Raw genomic sequence first — 24,036 nt, forward strand, 5'->3', positions numbered from 1 at the left:
ATACTCATTTGGAATCACAACTTAGGCGGCTAATGCTAATCTAACAACTTACCTAGGAAAAAAGACAGAAGAAGAATTATTATGACCGCCGCGCAGCGAAGCGTATAGGTTTAGTCAGATTTTTTTCTCTTTTTTTTTTTCTTTTTCGCATGTCCAAATTTCCGTCAAAGATTCCCGGGACACTGAAAGACAGGGGTACACGAAACTTGGTGGGCATGTAACCCCACATGGATAGCATGGAACCATCGTTTTTCGTTTTGATCTGTAGCTCCCCTGCTGGACTGGACCCCCCGAAAGGAGGGTAGGGCAGACACAGTTTTCTGTCAATATCTCGAGAACCGTAGGGTTTAGAAGGACCATTTTTTTGTATGTTAATCTCAAGGGGTCATGTTAATCCATTCCATGTGCACACATGTGCATAAACAGATACACAGGCACACACATACATTCACAGTAATCATACGTATGACACATACTCACACAGTAGACATATGTACGCATGCATGCACATGCACAAACACACATACACAGACAAACACACAAGCATGCACACACACACACACACACACATAAACATAAACGTGTGCATGCACACATTTCAAGAATTTCTCAGAATAATGAACAGGCAAGATGGGGCTGGGGTTGTATAAAATCAATTTTACATGTGAAATCTATGAACTAATCATGTTTTGGTACTTGTTGTCTAGCAGATACCAGTGAGAATTGAGTGTGGATAATGCAATTTAGTGAGACAGTTAGAATCATATAGGCCTTTCAGCGTGATTTATTTTTGTGGAAAAAATGTGCTGGACTGGGCGGCGGTCATATTTTGTACCGCTCTGCGGTACATCTAGTTTCCACATTTGTTGTGCAGATGGCGTCCTGTGTTTTTGTTTGTCGTTAGTTTTGTTTCACGTGCAATTCTGTGCAGATTGCTGGGCCAGTGCTGAAGTGTCAGTGCTGAAGCCTGATGTGTTATGTTCGCTGCTGTGCTGTGTGTAATGTGATGGAGTTCTGTGGGGGCTGGGGGGTTGTGGAATAGTGTAGTGTGGGTTGGTCAGTTTAGACCCCTTTGGGCACACAGGTTCGCAACACTGAGACTAGAGACTTGGTTCTATAAAAATAAAATGACAATTTATTGACACGTAACAATATTGACAGTAATTTAAGCTTTGAACGTCACATCACAAAGCTCATACAGTCTTGTTTCTATCACCTCAGAAATATTTCCAAGATTAGTTCCATCTTAACTTTTAAAGACACAGACCATTATACATGCATTTATTTCTTCACGCCTGGATTACTGCAATAGTCTTTTTTCTTGTCTGAACCAAAAATCTATAAAGAGACTTCAAACTGTTCAGAATTCAGCTGCCCGGCTTCTTAAGACAAAGTACTGTAATCACATTACTCCTGTTTTAGCCTCACTGCACTGGCTCCCAGTAAGCTTTAGAATTGATTAAGATTCTTCTGATTACTTTTAAAGCTCTACATGGCCTGTCTCCCAACTACATATCTGATCTCCTAGTACCTTATACACCTGTGCGTACTTTAAGATCATCTGGTAGTGGTTTCCTATCTATTCCTAAGGTCAATCTCAAAACTAAAGGGGAGAGAGCCTTTAGTGTCAGGGCACCTAGGCTCTGGAATGACCTGCCTGATGAAATCAGGTCAGCATGCTCTTTTAAATCCCTCTTTAAAACTCATCTTTACAAGCAAGCCTTCCTTAGTTTTGTTTAAGTAATATACTTCATTTTGTGTTAAGTTTATTAAGTTTTATTTCAGTAAGTTTAATTTCAGTGTCAAGTTTTATTTCAGTATCCTAAGTTTTATTTCAGTGTCAAGTTTTATTTCAGGAAGTTTTATTTCAGTGTAAGTTTATTTTCCTTTTTCAAATTTATGTTAATTGTTATGTTGATTATGTTTGATTGTTATATTATTATGTCATTTTTCATTTATGTTGATATTGTACAGCACTTTGTAACTTTGTTTTGAAAAGTGCTATATAAATAAAGATGATTATGATTATTATTATTATTATTACAGGTCCATTATAGATTGCATAGAGACAACACAAACAGGAATACAACCACAAGAGACTAATCATATACAAGATACACCCACATACAAGCAGGTTGCACACAGATATTGTACAAGGTCCAATTGGCCGGGAACAGGGCAGTGGGCTCACCAGGGCTAGCAAGAGGCTAACAAGGAGTAGGATCCAGGCACAGCACAACACAGGTGAACACAGCACACACTTTATGCACAGCAATTACAAAGGACAGTGAAGGGAAACCACCAATCAGCTTGCCACCCACTTTGGCCCAACAGCTCCTGGAAGTCAGGCTGCATGAGTGCAACCACCTGGTCTGCTTTAAGGTCACAACCTGCACGTATGCACAGAGAGGGGGTTGCATTCACTCACAAACATTCAAGACGAGGACAAACACGGTACAAACATAAAACATAAGCAGCAGTAGAAGACAGGGCAACAGCATCAGGTGGCGTGGGAGCAGCAAGCTTGAAGAGCCAGTTCTGGGTTCGCTGAAGTACCGTTGTCCCCTGCATGTGGAGGAGGGGCACGGCCACAGTTCTACACTGACAAACGAGCAGGGAATTAGGGACGCTAGCAGACAATGGGGCACAAACAAAACCTTAAACACTCGGGGTGAGGTTGCCTACCGGAATTGGATACGAGGCTGCCTTAAGCAGAAGCTCGAATCAAAGCAAATGACTCACCGCTGAACCACGAGACAAACTTACTACAACGCAAAAGAGGGAGAGTAGATGTAGCGCAAATAATGTGCTGAAGTCACATCATGCAGATTTCAATAATCTCTTACCTCAGGATTGTTCCTCAAACACCCAACAGGACAGCACCAGCCCAAACAGCCTGCTGCTCCCACGCCAATACCACAAAGTAGGTTCTCCGCAACAGATGGAGAATTGGGAGACATGCAGTCAGCTGCCTAGATATAAGGTGGCAGGTGCCACCTGGTAATTAGCAAGATGGTCTTCAGCTAAGTCAGCAATTAAGACAAAAAAGGGGCGGAGACCTATCCTGCTACACATTGTATTGCATTTTGTAGAAATATATAACTGTATAAATATAACTAACTAATTAATGTTTGTCACATATTGATCCATAATATCTATTTATCTCTGTATCAAACCTATGGCGTTACAATAGTGTTATATGCAAATTATAACTGCGAGCACTCAGAGGAAACTGCTCCCCGAGCGAGGAAAAAAAATGCTGTGAGGGAGGAGGAATCTGACCAGCGCACCAAACAGCCGCTCGAAAATCACTCAGCTCTCTCGAAGTTGAGTTCTGCTCCCGTGGCTCTCTACTTAGGGGCAGCAACCAGAATCGGTACTGGCTCGGCTGTGATTGGCTGTTTCTGAAGAGCGAAATTTGATTGACAGGGAGTTACGGACAGATAACGGAGTTATGGGAGATTTTTCAGATTTTTCAGATTTTTTTCCGCATGGCCAAATTTCCGTCAAGGATTCCCGAGACACTGAAAGACCGGGGTTCACGAAACTTGGTGGGCATGTAGCCCCACAAGGATAGCATGGAACCATTGTTTTTTGGTTTGATCTGTTGCCCCCCCGCTGGACTGGACCCCCCGAAAGGAGGGTAGGGCGGAGGGTAGTTTTCTGTGAATATTTCGAGAACCGTTGGGTTTAGGAGGACCACCTTTTTATTGTATATTGATCTTAAGGGGCCATGTCAACCCATTCCATAACCACTCATTTCATGTATAGCGCCACCTAGTTAAAAATGAAAAAGTAAAAATGAAGTGTTATAATCGCAGGTATCTGTGAACTAACATGGTCAAAACTGCATGAAATTGTAGGATCAGTATGACACCCTCTGAATGCACGCCAAGTTTCGTGGAATTCCGTAAATGGGGGGCCATACAATAAATTTATTTATGTTACTGTACACCAACTGGCCTGTAGGTGGCCGGACACAGTTTTCTGTGAATATCTCGAGAACCGTAGGGCCTAGGAGGACCACCTGTTTTTTTGTATATTGGTCTTAAGGGGCCATGTCAAACCATCCCATTACCACTCAATTCATGTATACCACCAAGTTAAAAATTAAAAAGCAAAAAATTAAGTGTTGTAATCACAATATCTCTGGCTGACACGGTCAAAACTGCACGAAATTGAAAGTGTAGGATCATTATGATTCTTACATTCATGGGGGGCCATACAATAAATGAATTTATGTATACATTTAGTGACCGTACACCAACAGAGTTTTCAGTGAATATCTTGAGAACCATAGGGCCTAGGATGACCAATTTTTTGCGTATGTTTGCCTCCAGGGGTCATGTTAACCCATTCCATATGCACATATGCATAAACAGATATTCACACACACACATACATTCACAGTAATCATACGTATGACACATACACACACAGTAGACATATGTACGCATGCATGCACATGCACACACACAGGCACACCCACAAGCACATGCACGCACACACACACACACACACGCTGTGCCAGGATTATTGTGTGCTTCACCTCACTGTGTGTTCACTGTGTGCTGAGTGTGTTTCACTAATTCACGGATTGGGATAAATGCAGAGTCCAAATTTCCCTCACGGGATCAAAAGAGTATATATACTTATACTTGTTTAGGTTTTAATATTGTTTGATTATTGAATGATCGCATTGAGTAGTTGTGGAAGTGTGCACATCCCCACCGGTGAGGTGCAGGGCAAATGGAACTAGAACTTAAAAGGAATGAAATGCCCGCACTCTGCTAAAACTCCCATATATTTATTGTGTTGCAACGTTTCGACCCGGCTGGGTCTTCCTCGGGCAAAAAAATAAATAAATATATATATTGATTATTGAATGATCACATAAGTTAACAGTAGTTTGTAGTAGCTATAGTTAAGCACTACCCTAGTTCAACTTAAAAAGAGCACTGATCAAATGCTACAGGAGAGGAAGGGGGGAGAAAAGGCAGTGTGTAATTTCTCAATCTGTACATCTGTTTTTATAATTCCATGTGTAACAGGACAAGGTCCACGCCCCTTGCCTAACCCAGTAGTGCAATTGCAAATGGCTCTTTGCATTCGGAGGCGAGCCAATTAGCGTAGGGAAGTGGCTACATAAATTGTAACTTTTAATTTGAAGGCCGACGTCATAGCTGCATACTGTTGGTTGTCCACCTGACTCCTGCCTTCACCGCGGGATCCCTTGTGCTCTTTTGGCCTCCTGCTCACTGTGCATGCATCCAGTGACATTCCTGGTAGGTTATCGTGGCATTGCGTGAGTAGTAACGTTTCCTAAATGTTGTAGGCTAGTATAGCTAACACAAACTTTGGGGGTTTTAGGATTGCTGTCGGCTGCTGAACATGGGCCTCATAGCCGACCTCAGCTGATTGGTATGTAATTTTAACTGTCTTCAAAATAATATGTAGCTTGCGCGGGTTTTTAATTGTATCTTTTTCGTGTAGCAGAGCTTGCGGTAACACAAGGAGCGGCAACATCAAGGCATCTTGGTTCAAGTTCCGAACGCTGCTGTTTTGTTTTGTTTTGTCCGCGCCCAAGTTGTGTTAGTCCATTTTAAACCTTCCACACGGGAGAACTGTACAACGGACGCTCTCGTCCAGTTTTATTCTGTCTGAAAGTGGCCTTGAACGCCCTGCGTGTTAAGTGTCCATAGAAGCTGTGGTTGCTAAATTAATGAACGTTTTTATTGTAAGTTGTCTCCAGAGTGTGAGTGCATATACAGTACGATGTATGGTGTGTATTAGAATTAGTGGCTCATTAGTTGATCTCTCCCTCTCTTGCTGGACAGGAGCTGCAGGCCAATTGGGTGGCGGGCTATCTCGGTGGTGGTGTCCCTTCACTTTCCTGCTGTGGTAAATCTTGAGTATCTGGTATTGACATGTTCATGTGTGGTGTGTGTCTCTAGACTCTACTCTGATATACTCTCCAGCCCTGGGTAAGCTTCAGCCCTGTTCCTGGCTCTTCCTACCCTCCATCAGCGGTTAGCCCTCTAATCTTTTGCAACACAGTCTGCTGTGTGTGTGTGTTTGTGCATTTGTGATTGTGTATATTGTACATGTGTGTCCAGGCCTTGTAGGCCATTTGTGTCAGTGCCTTAGTGACCAAGGTTCTGACTGTCTGGAGAGAACCCACTCCCTGTAGGTTATGTTTTAATATTTGTTAATAAAGACAGTTTATTTTTGGAACCACGCCTCTGGTTTTCTGTGACCACGAACCTGTGTTGCCTGCTTGGGCTTCATGTACGAAGTTATAGTCCAATTGATTGAATATTCTGAGGGGCAGGGCCTCAGATGGCGTAGTCGACATTTCTATTAGAGAGCTAACCTTTCACTTGCCACACATGGTATTCTGCAACTTTCACATCCAGTCAGCGATGGCTCAAGAGAGGATTATTGTGCAAGTCTAGTCAGTGTTCTCTTAGTCAGGTTTCACTTCACTTATGAGTAACCCCTTACAAAAAATAACTATAGAAATCTTTTAGTGTTTTTGTATTGTATATTATTATTACAAGCATGATCACATCATATACTTTCCCAGATATGGTTAGCCTATACTGTCTTGAAAACGATATAGTCTAGTATAACAGATGGCCCTTACAATGAGCTTACTGTAATAGTAAAATTAGGCCTACACTGAAAATAGCCTAGGCCTCAAAGGGTACCTACTGTACATTTCATTGAAGCCCTTTTTAAGGTAGACCGAGCATACCGAGCCAAACGGTCCACAGAGGATGCAATCTGCTCTGCCCTCCACCCAGCCCTCACCCACCTGGAAAAAAGAGACTCATATGTGAGATTGCTGTTTATAGACTTCAGTTCTGCATTCAACACCATAATACCACAAAAACTCCTCTGCAAACTTGACAAACTGGGACTCAGTACCTACCTCTGCAACTGGCTACTGGACTTCCTCTGTCAGAGGCCTCAAGTAGTACGTGTTGGCAACAATATCTCAAGCAGCATCACACTGAGCACGGGGGCCCCCCAAGGCTGCGTGCTCAGTCCGCTGCTCTTCACCCTGCTGACGCATGACTCCACTGCAACCTACAGCAACAACCACATAGTGAAATTTGCTGACAACACAACTCTGGTGGGTCTCATCACCAAGGGCGACGAGACTCAATACAGGTTGGAGGTCGACCTTCTGACCACGTGGTGCAGGGACAACAACCTCCTGCTGAACGTCAGAAAGACCAAGGAGATTGTTGTTGACTTCCGGAGAGGTCACACCCAACACCTGCCACTGACCATCGACGGTGCTGTGGTGGAGAGAGTGAGCAGCACCAAATTCCTGGGGGTGCACATCAGTGAAGACCTCTCCTGGACCACCAACACTGCATCACTGGCGAAGAAAGCTCAGCGCCGCCTGTACTTCCTGCGGAAACTCAGACGAGACAAGTGCTCCACCAGCCATCATGACCACATTCTACCGAGGCACCATTGAGAGCATCCTCTCCAGCTGTATCGCTGTGTGGGGCGGAAGCTGCACTGAATACAACAGGAAAGCCCTGCAGCGCATAGTGAACACAGCTGGAAGGATTATTGGTGCTTCACTCCCCTCCCTGAAGGACATTTACACCTCCCACCTCACCCGCAAGGCGACCACAATTGCGAGTGATGCAAGTCACCCCGCTCACAATTTGTTTGATCTACTGCCCTCTGGGAAGAGGTACAGAAGCCTGAGCTCCCGCACCACCAGACTCACCAACAGCTTCATACACCAGGCTGTTAGGATGCTGAACTCTCTCCCCCCTCTCCCCCCTCCACCCTCAGCTACATAACATCCTGGACTTTGGACCCACAATGGCTGCCTTGCACTACTCCACTTGCACTACTCCACTTGTACACTTGCACACTTTGCAACTTGTTGTTGTTGTCCTGAAAACACTTCTGAACACACTTCTGCTGCTCTTACATAACTTGCACCACTATGCCACTTGCATACTTAGGTCAAACAGAACTACCTCAGCCATTTATTGTTTGTATTGTATTATATTGACTGTCTACTGTACATTTCTACAATTTCAACCCAAATTTTGCTGCTCTTATTTCTTCATTGTATGTGCCTTCTTATTTTTACTTTTTATTATTATTAAATTTTACCTACAACGCTAGGGGCTAAGCCCCCCCCCCCCCCCTGTCTTTCAATCCTAATGACGTCCCTGTCTCTTACCATTAAAGACGTTAAATTAAAATATAGGCTACTACTGGACATAGGCCTATACGCTCTTGAACACAGCACCACTGCACTTTACCACCACACCACTAGACTATATGAGCAAACCGCATGTGACGCCATATAGCTGGCGTGAAGAGGCTGCCGGCTGCAAAAGAGCAACAAAAAGAGGATGAGGGGGAAGTGGAAAGGGATGGCAAGGTTCATGGCTGGCTGGTGTACGATGTCACAAAAGAGGAGATGCACTGTCGGGCTTGCCGTATGTATGGCTGGGAGAAAGCAAGATCAAACCCATTTGTAATCAGGACAAAAAACTTAAAGTTAGAGGCAATTAAGGACCACGAGTCCTCAAAAAGCCACTTGCACACACTCAGCTGTAAAGTGGGGAAGACGGCTCCCCCAGAGCAGACTGCGGTCAAGTATTTTCTATTCTAAATGCCTGCCACACTAGGTCAGATAGAGTTGTAATTCATTATGTAGGTCTAGTCATAAATAAGATTAAGTTGGTTAATAACTCAACAGCACTTTAACATGTATTCTGTACAAGTTCAAGAACCATTCTTACGCATCTTCTGAGTCGTTCACATTTATATTAGGCACAAACAAATTAATCCACCTGCCACAGTGGCTGGTGGCCAAAAAAGTTAACTTCAGGCCCTGGATCCCTATCATTGTAACCAATCACAAACTGGGTAGCCTAAGGGAAGTTGACACAATGTTCTAGGAGCCTTTCTGTAGTCAGAACTCCCACACCCCAGGTGTGTAGCCATCATCCTCTGAGCTGGCTATGTTCATTCTCTGATTGTTTCATATGTAATACATAAAGTATTCCTTTAACCTGTTTTCGTAACTTTCACATCGCACAGAAAGCTTCACAATGTCCTTCGACCACTTTCAGTTCCCTATTCTGAAAAGTAATGTCTAAAGAGGTCAGTGTCTACTCCACAATGGTCTGCTGCTAAGTATACATAGGCGAGTTGCAGAGTAAGTATTTCCACTTATGTTTCATAATTTTCATCATATTATGTGTGTAGTTGGATGTTGTCAAGCTTAACATGTCCACTCTGTCATAGTGAAATATCAATTGATAGAAAAAACAGAACTTTGAAATATATTTGTAAAACAGTACATAGTCAGCTTGCTGACTGTAGCATGTTGCTAAGTGAAGGTCCACCATGTGCTCATTAAATGCTAACATTAGCCAAAAATGTCCACCCTGTCATTGTCCACCCTGTCAGCAAGCCTTCCATAACAGGGTGGACATGGTTCATGACAGGAAGGACATGTGCATAGTTTAGGCCACATGCTGATAATGTTACACATATTACAACAGCTATTACACACATTCTATAACAGTACATGCTATACATAGTAAATTTGGACAATTGGACAATTTGGACAATTTTTTTGGCGATATCGGTTTCAGCAAGCCTAGTTTGATAAGGCAAGCCTAGTTTACAGGGACTGCCAATTAAAATGTGTAAGGGAAAATTTTGAATCGTCTTTTTCAAGGAATGAGATCATTTTGTTTATCCTTACAAAATATTTTGTGTTTCAGGCAACGGCGTCAAGGGGAAAGCATTCTAAGGAGTGCGAAGAGTAAACTGAAAAAACAGATTGAAGTATTAGAGGCACAGCTCAAAAAAGAGAAAAATAAAACTGCATTGTTCCTTGCATTTATGGGGCCATTCAATGACATTCCACAACATGTCCACCCTGTCATGCCCAGGGTCCACCCTGTCATGTCTCTGTCCACCCTGTTATTTTCATGTTCTATGAAAATAAACAAATTATTTCCACAAGTTAGCAAAATCTTTTGTGTGATTCCTTTATAAGCAAATGAGGGCCAAATAGTATTGTTTGAAAATTTGACCAGATATCTTTGTTGTTAGATTTTATTTAGAAAAGAAAGTACAACTCTCGCAGATTTTATAGAGAAACAAATAGTTTGCCATAATTTCATTATTATCCAAATACTTTTCCCATTAACTAAAATGTATTGTTGAGAAAGGGACTAAATCGTTTTCTGAAAATGTACATTTTATAATCACTATATAATTACAATGTATTTACTCTGTTTTGAAATTGCCCATGACAGGGTGGACATATTTTGCTGTTTGCATGTAAATTGTCTGCTTGCAGTTAATTTATAAAAAGTGTGGGAGCTTGACCAATATGTATTTCTAACAGCATAACATATACTTAATACAATGAATATGAAGTTCAATGGAAAATCTCAGCTTTTTTGGGGGGGATGGGGAAGTCTCAAAGGCACCTTATGGTGATATTGACTCATATAAAGCAGAGATGTCAGATTATAGCCAAGGTATTGATGTGCGTAAGGATCAAACCTGTGAACCATCAACCTCAGAGGTCATTTAGTGCATCTCAGGGTAAAATTGAACTGGAAGTCTGTGTCAAACTACAGACACAGCAGAATCATAAATGCATAATAATATTTTTAGCACTATACTGGGTGTTTCATATGATCTAGATCAGTGTTTCTTAACTGCTCTGGCCTTGGGAACCTCAATTTCCCATGGTCAATGAGTCGTGACCCATATTTTGATATGATGAAGGTAACCTATGTAGTAAGACACACAACATGCCTGTAGCCTACTTATTATGACCGCCGCGCAGCGCAGCACACAATTCAAGAATTTTTCCTGTCATCTACTCCCTGAATTTTTGGTCATTGATACCCGGGACACCGAACCACCGGGGTACATGAAATTTGGTGGGTATGTAGCCCCACTAGACTTTTACGGAAAAATTTCATTTCGTCCCCGGGGACCACCACCAACCCCCCCGTGCTGGGCCCCCTGAACCGCAAAAAAAAAAACAGTTTTTCCTAAATAACTACCTGAACCGTGGCACTGAGGATGAAGAATCTTTTATGGTATGTTGGTCTCAAGGGCCCACATCAACCTGGCTCATAATCACTCATTTGTGATTTGCACCCCCACCCCCCGGTAAAAAATGAAAATGCAATATTATTCTGCTTTAATCGCCCCTATCTTCAGTTAAGATGTTCAGAACTGCACCAAATGTTATGTGTATGATTGACCTGGCATTCTCCGGGGGTATGCCAAGTTTCGTAGAATTTCATCCATGGGGGGGTCTAAAAAAATTAGGTTATGTGTACATTTAGTGACTGTACACTCATTGGCCTGTAAATGGCGGTATACACATGCACACACACAGGCACCCACATACTATCGGTATTAGAACGGCCGATACATAATTACAAATTCATTAGGATTAAAAGAAAGCCAAAATAAATATTCATCATCATCATGGCTGCATTTTCAGTATTGGCGAGAAGTAGTCGTTTGTCCACTAGATGGCGCATCGTTGCAGTGAGACGTAATTTTGTTGGAAGTTAAAAGTGGGTTGGAAAAAACAATGGACGCTTCATACAAGGACTGTAATTTACCGCAGCGAACATCTAATAAGGATAGGACGATGTTCACATGAAGTGTAATTCCCATTTCTTCTTGAAGCCGAAATAAATCTGAGGATGTTTATCGGACATGCTTGGTTTTTACTTCAGGTACGTTAATCTTGTAATATCAATAAGGACCTAGGTAATGTTACCGTTAGCGTTGGTTGAGTGATGGAGGCATTTGATTTATTGCATTTGTAGAAAACTATAAATGCGGTTATACCAAGCAAATGTATAGCAGCACTGTTTGTATCTTTCGACTGTCATTTATTGCACGTGCTACAAAATCATTCTGTGCAATGGAAGATTTACCAACGTTACACCTGTCTGATACAGTTTTGCCTATACATGCGTGAGACTGAGACACCTGTTTATTTTGTTTTAAGTGCGTGCATGGTGTGAGAGGGGAATTGATGTGCTTCGATTACAGCTTGGTAGTTGTAGTCTGTGAAATTAAAAAGCACGTGTGTGTGAAGTATCCAAACAATGACACCTTCATTTCATTATGGCTGCTTTAGCAACACACCTTAAGCTACTGTGTAGTGGGTCCCATTTAGAAGTGGCTACTTCATTCGCGCTTTCCTTGACTCATGGAGCTGCGTGAATGTTATTACAACTTTTCGCCACGATATGACAGTTTAAGTCCGCTTGATACTGTAAGGCGTAAGCCATTGGTTTCCAAAGGAGATTTTATTTGTGTCGCCAGCATAGCCTATTGACAATTTATGTTGTAAATAGGCCTACCTTATAATCCTACCTGTAGCTTAGGGAAGCTAACAGCTTTCTATTAGGATCTAGTTTGTTCGTTACCGTTTTGTCATAACTCCCTGATGCATTTTTGCATTTAGAATAGCCAGAGCGTGTATATCTCAATCGGAAAATTAAACAATATCGGGTGCCTATGGACTAGGCTGGGTGAACCCAGCCTGATCTGCCCGCTATTTATTTTTTGATTTCTTAAAAGATTGAGCTTGGTCTGATGAAAGCCAGACTAGCCATGGACCTCAGTTAAACAATGCAAGGGAACATGAATCAGCCTATATTTGCACTAACAATAATGGACAAAAGCTCTTCAACTTTGGCCCGTTAAAATGTGTATTAACAGTCTAGCGACGCATTTCATCAAGGCCCATTTGGACATGTCAGTTATTTGCACCACTGGTTAGATGTAAAACAGCATTTCGTTTCAGACTAGACTACTGTTACTTAATTTGAGCATTAACAATAACGTTTCAGACTACTGTTACTTAATTTGTGCATTGACAATAAAGTATTACATGAACTAAAGATGACTAAAATCTTATGTAGAAGAAGAAACATTCACAAAAAATCCATCCATCCAAAAATGACCTTTGTTTTTGATAGCTGTTGAAAACGGCATGGAACTGACAGAGATGTTTTTGTTTAAAAATACATAAAAAATAAATAAATAAATAACATTATGCTGATACCTTTTGCTTTTCCCAAATACAATGTAGCCTACAGGTGTAAGTGACCTTTCATCAATCCAGTTGCAATGGATGAACTGTGATGAACTGCCCTACTTGTGATTGTTTAGAGATTTTAAAGGTTTTATAACAATGCTACATCTTCTTTGGCTATTCTACAATCTATTCACCTTTTCAGCACCAGTAGGCTACTTTCTGTGCAGCCGCACACACACACTCAGGCATGCCAAACAAGCATACACAAAAGTTTCAAGAGTGGGGGATGGAGTAAAATATGGAGACAAATTGAAGTGTGATTTATTTTCGCGGAACGGATGTACAGGACTGAGCGGCGGTCATATTTTGTACCGCTATGCGGTACATCTAGTTTGGAACATGCTGATGTTACATGCTGACGTGCTGATGATAGTAGGTAGGTAGCTTTGTTTCTATGTGCCATTTTAGTTTTGTCATGTCATTGTCATAGTCATGAGCCAATAATTCACTGCACACCACACGCTGTGGTTTCTGTTCCTTTTTGTCCCCAGGAAAGCATTCTTCAAGTACATGGCTTTTGGATTCCGACCCACCAGTTAAGAAACACTGATCTAGATTTCACTTTCGGTTGGCCTTGACACTTGTAGGCAGTGACTATCTAAATGTGCAACCTTGAAGTGTTTGTGCTTCCTTATTGACTCCAAGACATGTTTCTTGTGAGGTGACATTTGACTCTTCTTTGAGCCAAGTGTTTGAAGCATCACAATCCACACTAGGGTGTCCTTGGCTGTGACAGTCCCTTAGGCAGCTCTACTGTAAGTTCTGCACATTGTGTTCACTTCTGTGTATTGGTATGCAAAGTCATGGAAGACATAAATGTGTTCTAGTTTTTGGTTGTCAGCTATAGATTTAATGTTTGAAATGGGTTCAACTTATTGAAAATAATATTTATATTGCTAAACATGCCTGCTGCCAACCAAAATTGTTCTTGTAGACCTCACTCTGTATTTCACTGTGTCTATACAAACTCTATCAATCGTTCTATCTGTCAGTACAAAAATACAGTGATAGATAGATAGATAGATAGATAGATAGATAGATGATAATTGTGGCACATGTGTTTTTTTGTTAAAAACATGTTTTTTTTCTTCAGGAGGTATGAGCTCTTTTCCAAAACGCTATATCCACCATTTTAATGCATTTAAAAAAAAAAAAAATCATATATTATCATCAATAATATATATTTTTATTTTGTTTTGGAACTGTAATTGGGTTATTGTTACTTGATTTATCTTTACTCAATCAAAACAACACAACTGCATTGATATATTGATACTATTACCTGACATACACAATAACATAACATGACTTATTCATGTTTTCAAAAATGGATTCATACTATAGTGTTTTGGAAAATAACTCACTGAGATTTAAAAGATAAAGCCAAACATTTGTATACCACTCTACTGAACTTTACCCGGGGTGATTCTGGAGGGTGAAGAGACTTAGTATAGACTGACAAGATACCTTCAGTGAAAAGAGGAAATGTTTTTTTTTTTACATTTTCAGATTGAACAACAGAAGAAGTTACAGACTATGGATGATTATTTTGACTATCTTGCAATGGATTATGCTATGGATGATACAATGAATTATTCTTATGCAATGGACTATACAGCTATGTATGATCTTGCAATGGATGATGCTATGGATGATATGGATGATGAGTCTACAAGAATTATAATATTTCTTGTCATTGGAGTGTGTGTGGGTGTTCCTGCTGTATCCTGGGCTCTCCGTATGTTGTTTCTACATGTGCGTGGTGGTGGCAGAGTCTCCATCTTCATCATCTTCCTCCTCTTCAGTGATGTTTTGGAGCTTTTCCTCATTCCATTCCTCATTGCATCCATGTCATCAAATGTGATTGGTCGTCATGGTTGTGGTTATTCAAGGTTATGGTATTTGTATGACCGTGACTGCCCAATAGCTCTCATAGTTGCATTTATTGGGCCAAGGCTGTGTGGTTTGTGTTTTCACCAGCTGGTGGCGCTAGAGAGCATTTTGTCTCTCAGGCATCCTCACTGTGTCTCTTGCCTCTCCTCTCCATTCTGCTCCATTCCAATCAGTGTTGCCATCTGGATCTGCCCCTTGATTTATTTTATCAGTCCATCCGTTTTATCATTGATGTGTTTTGCCCTTTTACCAGTGGCTGTTATTGTAGCAATCCTTTCATGTGTGTTTACTGCTAAAGCATCATGTTCATGTGCCGACCCAGGAACCACAAGCCGCAAAGATAGAGGAACAAGTGTACGTGTTCTTGCAGTGGCAATGGGAGCTCTTTGGGTTCTCTATGCCCCATTTTTAGTTGTACCTTTATGGATAATTGTCCCTTACATTGGCTCCATGTTTGTCTGCATTATGAGTTTCCGGGTGGTTGCAGACCCTCTGCTGTGTGTGCTGGTCTTTAAGAAGAACCCCCAAAGGCAGCCAACTCAGACAGGCATTGAGCTCAACACTGTCCAGACATCAGATTAAGTTTACAGATTTTGGATGTGCTTTATTTTGATGCATTTTCATATTTTTTAATAATGAGAGACACACTTCATGCAAATGTGAAAACTTTGCTTAATGCCACAATTGTCCTATTGCTGACTCTCGCATTTGTCTTGACAATGTGTAACTGTACAATGTAGCCTACTTTCCATAAATAAAATGTTGATACCAAAACACATCTACTGTCCTTCATAACACCAAAATATTTCAAGGATTTCAAAACTATCTAGCACTAAAATTAAAATGTAATACATGTAGGTTTACATCAGTATGAATAAAGTATGTATAAATATTTTTTTTATTATTGTGACACTAATTATGTGGCATCATGAATAGTTTATAACCTTTTCTAAATGTATGTATAATTCTTTATGAATCCTGGGTTCATAGAAAGTGTTACCAACATGTTTATGCTGCTGCACAACATGTAGTTTGATGTAGTTATCAGAAACCATAGTAACCATGCCATAAAAAGACCATCTGGTTTCCTGTTCTGTGGACAACACCAGAATAAGCTGTCCAGAGATGAGAACTGTTCCGGCCAACCTCGTCAGTCCCTGTGTGTGCAAAGGTAGCAGAGCTGTGAGATATTGCAATCCTTCTTTCAATTCTTACTTGAAGTTCTAGAATTAGAGGAACCAAGTCTTGAAGGCATGATCATACTCAAGGCATATTCATACAAATAACAAACAAACAAACAAGCTGACGAATGCCTCTTTGATAATAAATACCAGATCTTTGCCTTTTCATGAACTGTAAACCGTGCTTCTATGGCCAGTGTAACACACACACACACACAAACAGGGGCGTCGGACTGGGGGTAAAACCAATACTGATTATAGGGACTCAAGGGGAAAGAGGGCCCTTGAAAAGTCTGGAATATATATTATTTCACCTGGGTTGAGAAACATGGGGGCTCATCAGGACTGCCTATGCAGGGGCCCAGGATCTTGTGCTACGCCCCTGCACACACACACACACACACACACACACACACACACACACAGAGCACACCCCTGCACACACACTAGTATAGTATAGAGTCTTTATTGTCCTATAAGGATATTCTTTTTCACACATATCATTATTACATTCCATGCAGGATATACACAGCCTCATACATATAACATAACACACCCCATACCCCCACCCCCCCCCCCCAGTTTCCCTCCCTCCTCAACACCATAAAGCAAAAGCAAAAAGGTGGACAGTGCAGACAACATAAAACACAAAAGAATAGGGGGGATGGATGATTGTCACAGGAGTTTGTTTAGTGCAGTGATTGCTGAGGGTACAAAACTTTTCTTAAAGTGCGCTTTTTTCCAGTCCAGGGCTCTGTATCTGCGGCCAGATGGGAGTAGGGTGAAGAACCGGTTCAGGGGATGGTCAGGGCTGCTTACTATGGTGCGTGCAAGGCGTGTGTTGGCTGTGTCATTCGCATCAGTGAGGCTGGGGGTGGGAAGCTGTATTATCTTGGATGCTAAGTGTGAGATTTTAATGAGTTTGTTCTTGCTGGTGACATTTAGTATGGTGAAGAAACAGGGGGAGCAGTAGAGTAGAAGGGGTTGGATGATGCTTTTGTAGAGTAGCAGAAGGAGATGGGGGGCAACATACAGTGATCTTAGTTTGCGTATTGCATACGGTCTCTGTTGTGCACGTTTTTGTGTGATGGTGACATGTTCATTGAAGTTAAGCTTATTGTCAATGGTGAGACCAAGATATTTGAAAGTGCTGACCTGTGCAACTGGTTGGCCATGGATGGTGATATGAGTGAGTCCAGGGGATGATTTTGATGCATGAATGACCGGTTCTTTTGTCTTGTCAATGTTGAGTTGGAGGTAGTTATCAGTAGCCTGGTAAACCAGACCCTGGAATCTTTCAGATTAAGGGTCTGGCTACGAGTAATGAAAATGGCCCAATTCGAGGGGCGGCACCAAGCATGCATTTGAAACTCTCACTGCACGCAGTTGGATAACGCTACGACCAATCACAACAATTGATCAGTGTCAGTCATCAGTGTAGCTCGCCTTTGTCCCGCCTACACCGATTTGATAGAAGAGATAGAAGAAATTTGGATCATTGCTCGTGGCCAGAGTATCTTGCGGGCACAATTCAAATTGTGCTCTCGCGAGAACTCTGGATTTCCAGGGTAAGTTATCAGAACACCACAGTGCAAAATCTGTGATGGACTGGTGGTAAGCTGTGATGGAACTGTTGTCTGTAAGTAGTCCTACTATGGCTGTGTCATCTGCATATTTGTAGTAAGTGGTGTTGGGTAGTGAACTCTGGCAGTCATTTGTGTAAAGTGTGTACAGGAAGGGACTGAGTACGCAACCTTGGGGGTTCCAGTGTTGGTGATGATGGTTGATGATGTTGTCCCTATTTTCACTGTCTGTGGCCTGTTGCTGAGAAACTTCATATCCAGTGGATGAGGAGAGGGGTGACATTCAGGTGCTGTAGCTTCTTGATGAGTTGATGGCGCTGAATTGTATTGAATGCGGAGCTGAAGTCAACGGTAACACTTTACTTGATGGGTGAGTTCATAACACATTCATAGCAGCTGTCATAAACTGCACATAAAGCATTCAGGACTGTTTCATGAGACATGACTCAACATTCATACCAAACCTTTCATGAATGTGGAAGACAGAACGATGACAACTTGTCAAAATAAAAGTCCAACAATCGCAAAGCAGCATTGCCGTTTTTCTCTCCAGCTTTTGTAAATATTTCATGAATATCTTATGAAGTCTACATCGAATGTCACTTTACTATACAAGTTGTGAAGTATTCATAATCACTGAATTTAACACTGGGAGGTAAACTAGCCTACATTCAGCTGACCCGTATTTTTGTTAGTTTTTGTTTGTTTTGACATTCCCAGTAGCAAAAGATGAGAAATCATCTGCAAAGGTATCATAAAACAAATACATTTTTATGAAACAAAAATTATTTGCTTGACCATGTTCTGTCTTTTTGGCACTGGAGTAGCCCATTGACTCAGATGTGACGTGATCAGGTAAGAGGTTTGGAACAAAACCGGCAATGCTGCTTTGCAATTGTTGGACTTTTATTTTGACACATTTTTGTCGTTCTGTCTTCCACATTCATGAATGGTTTGGGGCCATGGAGGTATTATATATAACTGGAGAGAGTGACTAAGTCCCGCCCTCCATACAAATGAATGACAGAGCTAGGCTAGTAAATCCGGCCAATTCATAGTCAACGCCATATTGAACACTGGGGCTCGGATCCAGCGCCAGTCGGCTCTGACCATGCGCCAAGTTCTAAAGCTGGAAATGACGTCGACGTCGATTTTTATTGGATATTCTGTAAAAAGAGAGTCGTCCTCCAGTAAGAGGGTGGCGATAATGCACATACTTTGCTTGCCACGTAACAAGAAGAAGAAAAAGTTGCTCGGGAACGCGCGTGGAGTCCAGTGGAGTCGCCCTGAAGCGCAACTTAATTTCATTGGATAACAGCGGCTCTAACTAAGAGCGGTCTGCCTGACGTCCTGCTGCTGCAAATATGCATTCGAACATGACGTGAAATATCCGTTGTCGAACTATAAATAAACTATTCGGTTTTTAGTGCCATGTGTAGCGCATTTTTACAGTCTATGATTAGTTTGTTTTTTATTTTATTGTTTGCCAGCATGAGCGGACAATTACGTCCCCAACTCATCTAAAATGTGGTGTCTGGAAATACTTTGGGTTGTACACCGCAGACGGTAAAGTAACGTTAAAGAGAATGTAGTCTGCATATACGATATCCAATCTTCGCGCTCACCTGTCGAGTTATGCTACCATCCAAATGAGGCAGCGGAGTCAGAGGCACAGTAGACGGCCAGCATCGTCAGGCGTCCAACATCGTATGATTGCATACTTTCCGTAAATCATACATTATGTCCGGGGTCTGCTATTTACTTAGGCTTCGCAAAGCACAGGTATTTATTTGGGGTAGGCTTATTCGAGGCAGAACTTTATTTCTTACATTGTGCGTTTTATTGTGAGACATGTGTTTTGTTTGGAGCGGCATACTAGGCTATCAAAAGCAGATGATTTTCGGTTTTGGTATGGGATTTAATTTACTTTTGGACTTTTAATATATAGTTAAATGTTGAGACTGATGGGCACTTAAATCTACGGGGTATTTGATGATCACTGTAAAGTTTCGTGTAGTTGAAAAAGTGTTGGAATTTCCAGCTGTTGATTGTGAGACAAGGCAGTCCCTTTCACTCATTCATTAAACGTGCGCTGTGCTCTAATGGAAACCTTATTGCGAAGCGAAGTAGCCTAAATTGAGCTATTTTTTAAAATTATGCATGGTTTACTTTTATTAAGTTTGTAGGCTGGAATGCCTCGCGGCAATAATTGTATTTCAATGTAGTAACCTACTGATTCAGCCTCTGGCAAGCTCAAAATCAGAATCAGAAAGAGCCCTTCCTAATGACACCTAAGGGAAACTGATTATTCATGGCCTCGCCCACCTTGGCTTGTGACCGCCTACAGGAAGACTGGAAGATTTTGCAACTAGGGGATTGTCTCTCTGCAGCTAGTAGGAGCTAACAGCAAGTTGCTAACATGGCGGAAAAAAATCCTGCCTGTGTTATTTGTGGCAATAACACATCAATGTTGCATGTCTTGCCTTAGAAACATGAGTTGAGGAAGAAATGGTTCGGATTTATCATTGGAACACCATCGAAGTAGTGCAACATTAGTTCTGTGTTTCAATCATTTCGACCACACTCACTGCCTACAGTTAGAAAGTGGTTTTGCATCGATGTTCTGAAAACCTGGTTCTGTACCGTCATGACGGTCGACCACCAGCTCACAGGCTGTAAGTACAAACAAACTTTTCCACTTAACGTCTGTTACAAAATAGCATGTTCATATTCTTCACGTTAGCATGCATGAAAAGGGTACAAGCTAGGCTTAGGCTAGCCTATATTACAGGAAGCTACACCAGGCACGTAACTGAAGTGTTCTGAAGGGCTCTGGTAAAATCCATTAGAGGAATGGTCTATTTTCCCGAACGTACCCTACAGGCCACTAACACGCCAGGTGTAGCTACTTCCATTGATTAGGCCTATTGGAAGCTAATTGATGCAGTACATAACGCGAACGGAATGCTTCAGTTACGTGACTGGTGTAGCTAACGTTACACTCATAAGAAACTGACCACACTACCCAGAGATTTAGCTTGTTGAACCTATAATCTTCTAACCTAAGCGTTAAACCACAAATAATAATATTAGCAACAATATCTTATGCTCAACTAAGTACGGGTGTTGTTCTAGTCTAAACAGGGAAAATCAAAAACACAATACCCGTGCACTATTAGGCTAAGTTGCTATCACTAGAGCCCAGGTATTTACACTTTAGTCTAATTTATGTCTTCTTGCCATTAATACATTGACTTTTGTAGGCCTACAATGATGTTTTGTTTGATTACTTGCTGTTTACTTTAGTATGTCTTCCAGAGCACATCCTCATGTTGAGCTACACGGCTTTATAGCCTACATTAGGTCATCACGTTAGAAGCAAAGGTTTGTGATCTAACTTTTATTGTTGTGCTAGTTAGAACTAGTTTCTAGAAGTCTTTTTCTAGTAGGCTAATACAGGTTCTTATGTACTCGTCAATGTTTGGGAAAGTCAATTCATGGGTTTCTTCAGGTCACTTTCCACAGGTTTATAAAATCAAGCTCTTCGATTATGAATGCAGACTGCATGGTGCTTGATTAATACACCTGTGTAAATGGACCTGATGAAACCCATGAATTGCATAACAGATATAATTGATATTACCGAATGTCTTGTGGGTGTGTTACTTAGTACATCATACACCTTACCACAGTCACTAAAATATTTTGGTTTCCATTGTGCCAGTACAGTTTTGTGTGAGATAGTGAATGTCCTGTGTACTATTAGTATCTTGTAACTTGACAGTAATACACATTTATTTACTTTAGGTACGCAAACGGAATACTTCATGAAAAGTATATTGATACAAGCACTTCGGATACACCATGGGCATGGGGGCCTGCTACCTCTACTGCCATCAAGCCTGTTCATCCAAGGCCAGCTAGAAGACCTCGGGTTGATCAAGAGGAGGAGGAGGATGAATGCGACATCTCCACAATAACACCTGATGGCTCCACCCATAGACATAATATACATAGACGCCGCATTGGCTGCTGGAAACAAGAAATGCGGCCGCCATCTTGGACCGGTCATACTCCTCATTGCGTTGCAGCAGAAAACACAAGATGACAGCACTGTGCAGCATGTTCCTGCTCAAATCGGCGGACCATACTCGGGGGATTTACTTTTCACAAGTAAGATTTAACATTACCGTACTATTGGTTGTATTTTGTATTTTCGAACAATGTGGCCTGTATCATAGCTACATGTATGACCTTTGCAGCAAAAAAAACCGCGTGAAAATCTGTTCGGTATTCAGTGAGATATGATTAATTAAGTGTGCTGACAGCTCATTGCACCGGCCAAACAGATTACACTGAGTGGAGTGGATGACCGGTCCAAGATGGCGGCTCCAAATCTCGTCAGCGCTAGTAGGGAGCAGCGGTCGATGCGGCGTCTATGTATATTATGTCTATGGCTCCACCTATGGCCCAGCGCAATCAAAGAGCAATGTAATAGAATCATCACAGCCAATGAATGTGTTTTGTGTGTTGTCCCTTCGGATCCCCAGGACAATACAAGCCGAAACAACAACTCAGACCTTTTCCCCTAAATAATCCCAGCACCATCTTACAAAGGATCTGTAGGCCAGATGTCTGCATCGTCTGGCAAAAAGAGGACATTGTTAATTCTGTGCATAGTTTGGATGTTCTTGTTTTGTGTTTGCATTATTTTAATAGACTGCAATATTACTATTTGTCAGTGTTTCACGGACCACCTAGCAAAAAAAACAAAACAGTAGACCTACTTCAACAGTATATTACACAATAGGCCTTCTTACTGAACCACCTTGCTTATTGTCTTTGCACCTTGCTTATGGTGTCAGAGGATTCATATGATTTAAACTGGCATAGGTTACATCAGTGTTGCAGAACTGTTTGGATTTACATACAAGTTGGTTCAATATTGCAAACAACTCCTCTATTATATTTTACCACATCTACTTGTGGAACACTTGAGATAGCTTGCGGACCACACTTTGAGTACCACTGCTGTATGTAAATATAATAAAGTTATTTATTGAAACTTGACCTGTTTTGTATATTTGTTTTAGGAGTTTCATCAGTTTTTGTCCCTTTTAAGCTAAAGGTTTATCTTACCTTTCATATCTTCTCTCACAGAGGGCCATAGTCGTCATAGTCGAATGTTTAGTGCATTTTGAAGGGAGTACATTATGCTAAGGCAGACTGGTTCTAATCCTGGGTACAGGGTCATACAGACAACAGGGGTACTGGTGTTGCCCATTTTTCTAACCACATGAGCAATCCCCTTACGAAAAAGTAGTATAGGAATCTTATAGTATTTGGGACAAAATATTATAGTAATCTTATAGGAAAAAATATTATAGGAATAATTGGGACATACTGTAGAAGTACTACTAATAACTCTATAATATCCTGTAACTGCTATAGTTTTTCTATAGTAGTCTTATAGTACCTATAGTATGTCCAAATACCAGACATGTGGACTCGAGTCACATGACTTGGACTCGAGTCAGACTCGAGTCATGATTTTAATGACTTCAGACTTGACTTGATAAAATTCGGCATGACTTGCGACTCGACTTGGACTTGAATACTATTCACTTGAGACTTGACTCGGACTTTGCCTCTTTGACTTGTGATGACTTGACATGTCTCGAATCAAAAACTAAATTTCCTGATCGTGGACCAGTTACCCCACAGACGCTTTCCCGCGACTAAAAAAAAATAAAAAAATAGCGGAGACAAGCGGCCAGAGCACAGTACAGTACTGCCGCTACCCCCACACGCGTTACGCACTGTGTGTAGGGCACCAAGAGACAGAGGAAGGACCAACATTTAGCCAATCACTAGTAGCTTTACTGCAAACTGATTTGCACTCTTGTTAGAGAACGTTTAATGTCAAAAAGCACCAACAGCATGTTACATAAAGTTGATACTTTTCGAGTCCTCTCCATTAAGATCCAACTTGAACTTATGCTAGCCTACTGCATTTAATTGAGAACGCATCCAAGCACGCACGAGAGGGAGAGAAAATGAGTAGGTTCCAGCTGGCTTGTCATTGTTGATGATGATTGATATCTTCTTTTAAATATAAGAAACATATAAAAGGAAATCGTGAAGGCAACAAATACGAGATTAGAGGAGATTGTGAATTATCCGGTTCTCACTAGCCTACTGTACTGTTATAAACTATGAGATCCAG

At 41.4% G+C, this 24,036-nt stretch overlaps 1 protein-coding gene and 3 long non-coding RNA genes across 6 annotated transcripts; 3 read left to right on the plus strand and 1 right to left on the minus strand.

The window, feature by feature from the left end:
- Positions 1-860: 860 nt before the first annotated feature.
- On the plus strand, positions 861-13,337 carry LOC121690453. Its single transcript, XR_006025072.1, has 3 exons — positions 861-1,043; positions 3,680-3,683; positions 13,321-13,337. It is a non-coding gene; the product is annotated as an uncharacterized LOC121690453 (long non-coding RNA).
- On the minus strand, positions 1,926-3,026 carry LOC121690452. Of its 2 annotated transcripts, none has more exons than XR_006025070.1 (3): positions 2,847-3,026; positions 2,686-2,765; positions 1,926-2,596 (listed from the first exon to the last, which is right to left on the minus strand). It is a non-coding gene; the product is annotated as an uncharacterized LOC121690452 (long non-coding RNA). The 2 variants fall into 2 exon arrangements; XR_006025071.1 differs by having other exon boundaries at positions 1,926-2,601.
- LOC121690451 lies at positions 4,984-6,227 on the plus strand. Of its 2 annotated transcripts, none has more exons than XR_006025068.1 (3): positions 4,984-5,285; positions 5,371-5,421; positions 5,494-6,227. It is a non-coding gene; the product is annotated as an uncharacterized LOC121690451 (long non-coding RNA). The 2 variants fall into 2 exon arrangements; XR_006025069.1 differs by having other exon boundaries at positions 4,987-5,285; positions 5,497-6,227.
- A 336-nt stretch (positions 13,338-13,673) lies between the features above and the next one.
- LOC121689688 lies at positions 13,674-15,820 on the plus strand. Its single transcript, XM_042069712.1, has 2 exons — positions 13,674-13,908; positions 14,663-15,820. The coding sequence occupies exon 2, from the start codon at positions 14,690-14,692 to the stop codon at positions 15,626-15,628; it is 939 nt and encodes a 312-aa protein (XP_041925646.1). The 5' UTR covers positions 13,674-13,908; positions 14,663-14,689; the 3' UTR covers positions 15,629-15,820.
- Positions 15,821-24,036: the final 8,216 nt, after the last annotated feature.

This window comes from Alosa sapidissima, chromosome 18, assembly GCF_018492685.1.
Source record: "Alosa sapidissima isolate fAloSap1 chromosome 18, fAloSap1.pri, whole genome shotgun sequence".
NCBI lineage: Eukaryota > Metazoa > Chordata > Actinopteri > Clupeiformes > Clupeidae > Alosa > Alosa sapidissima.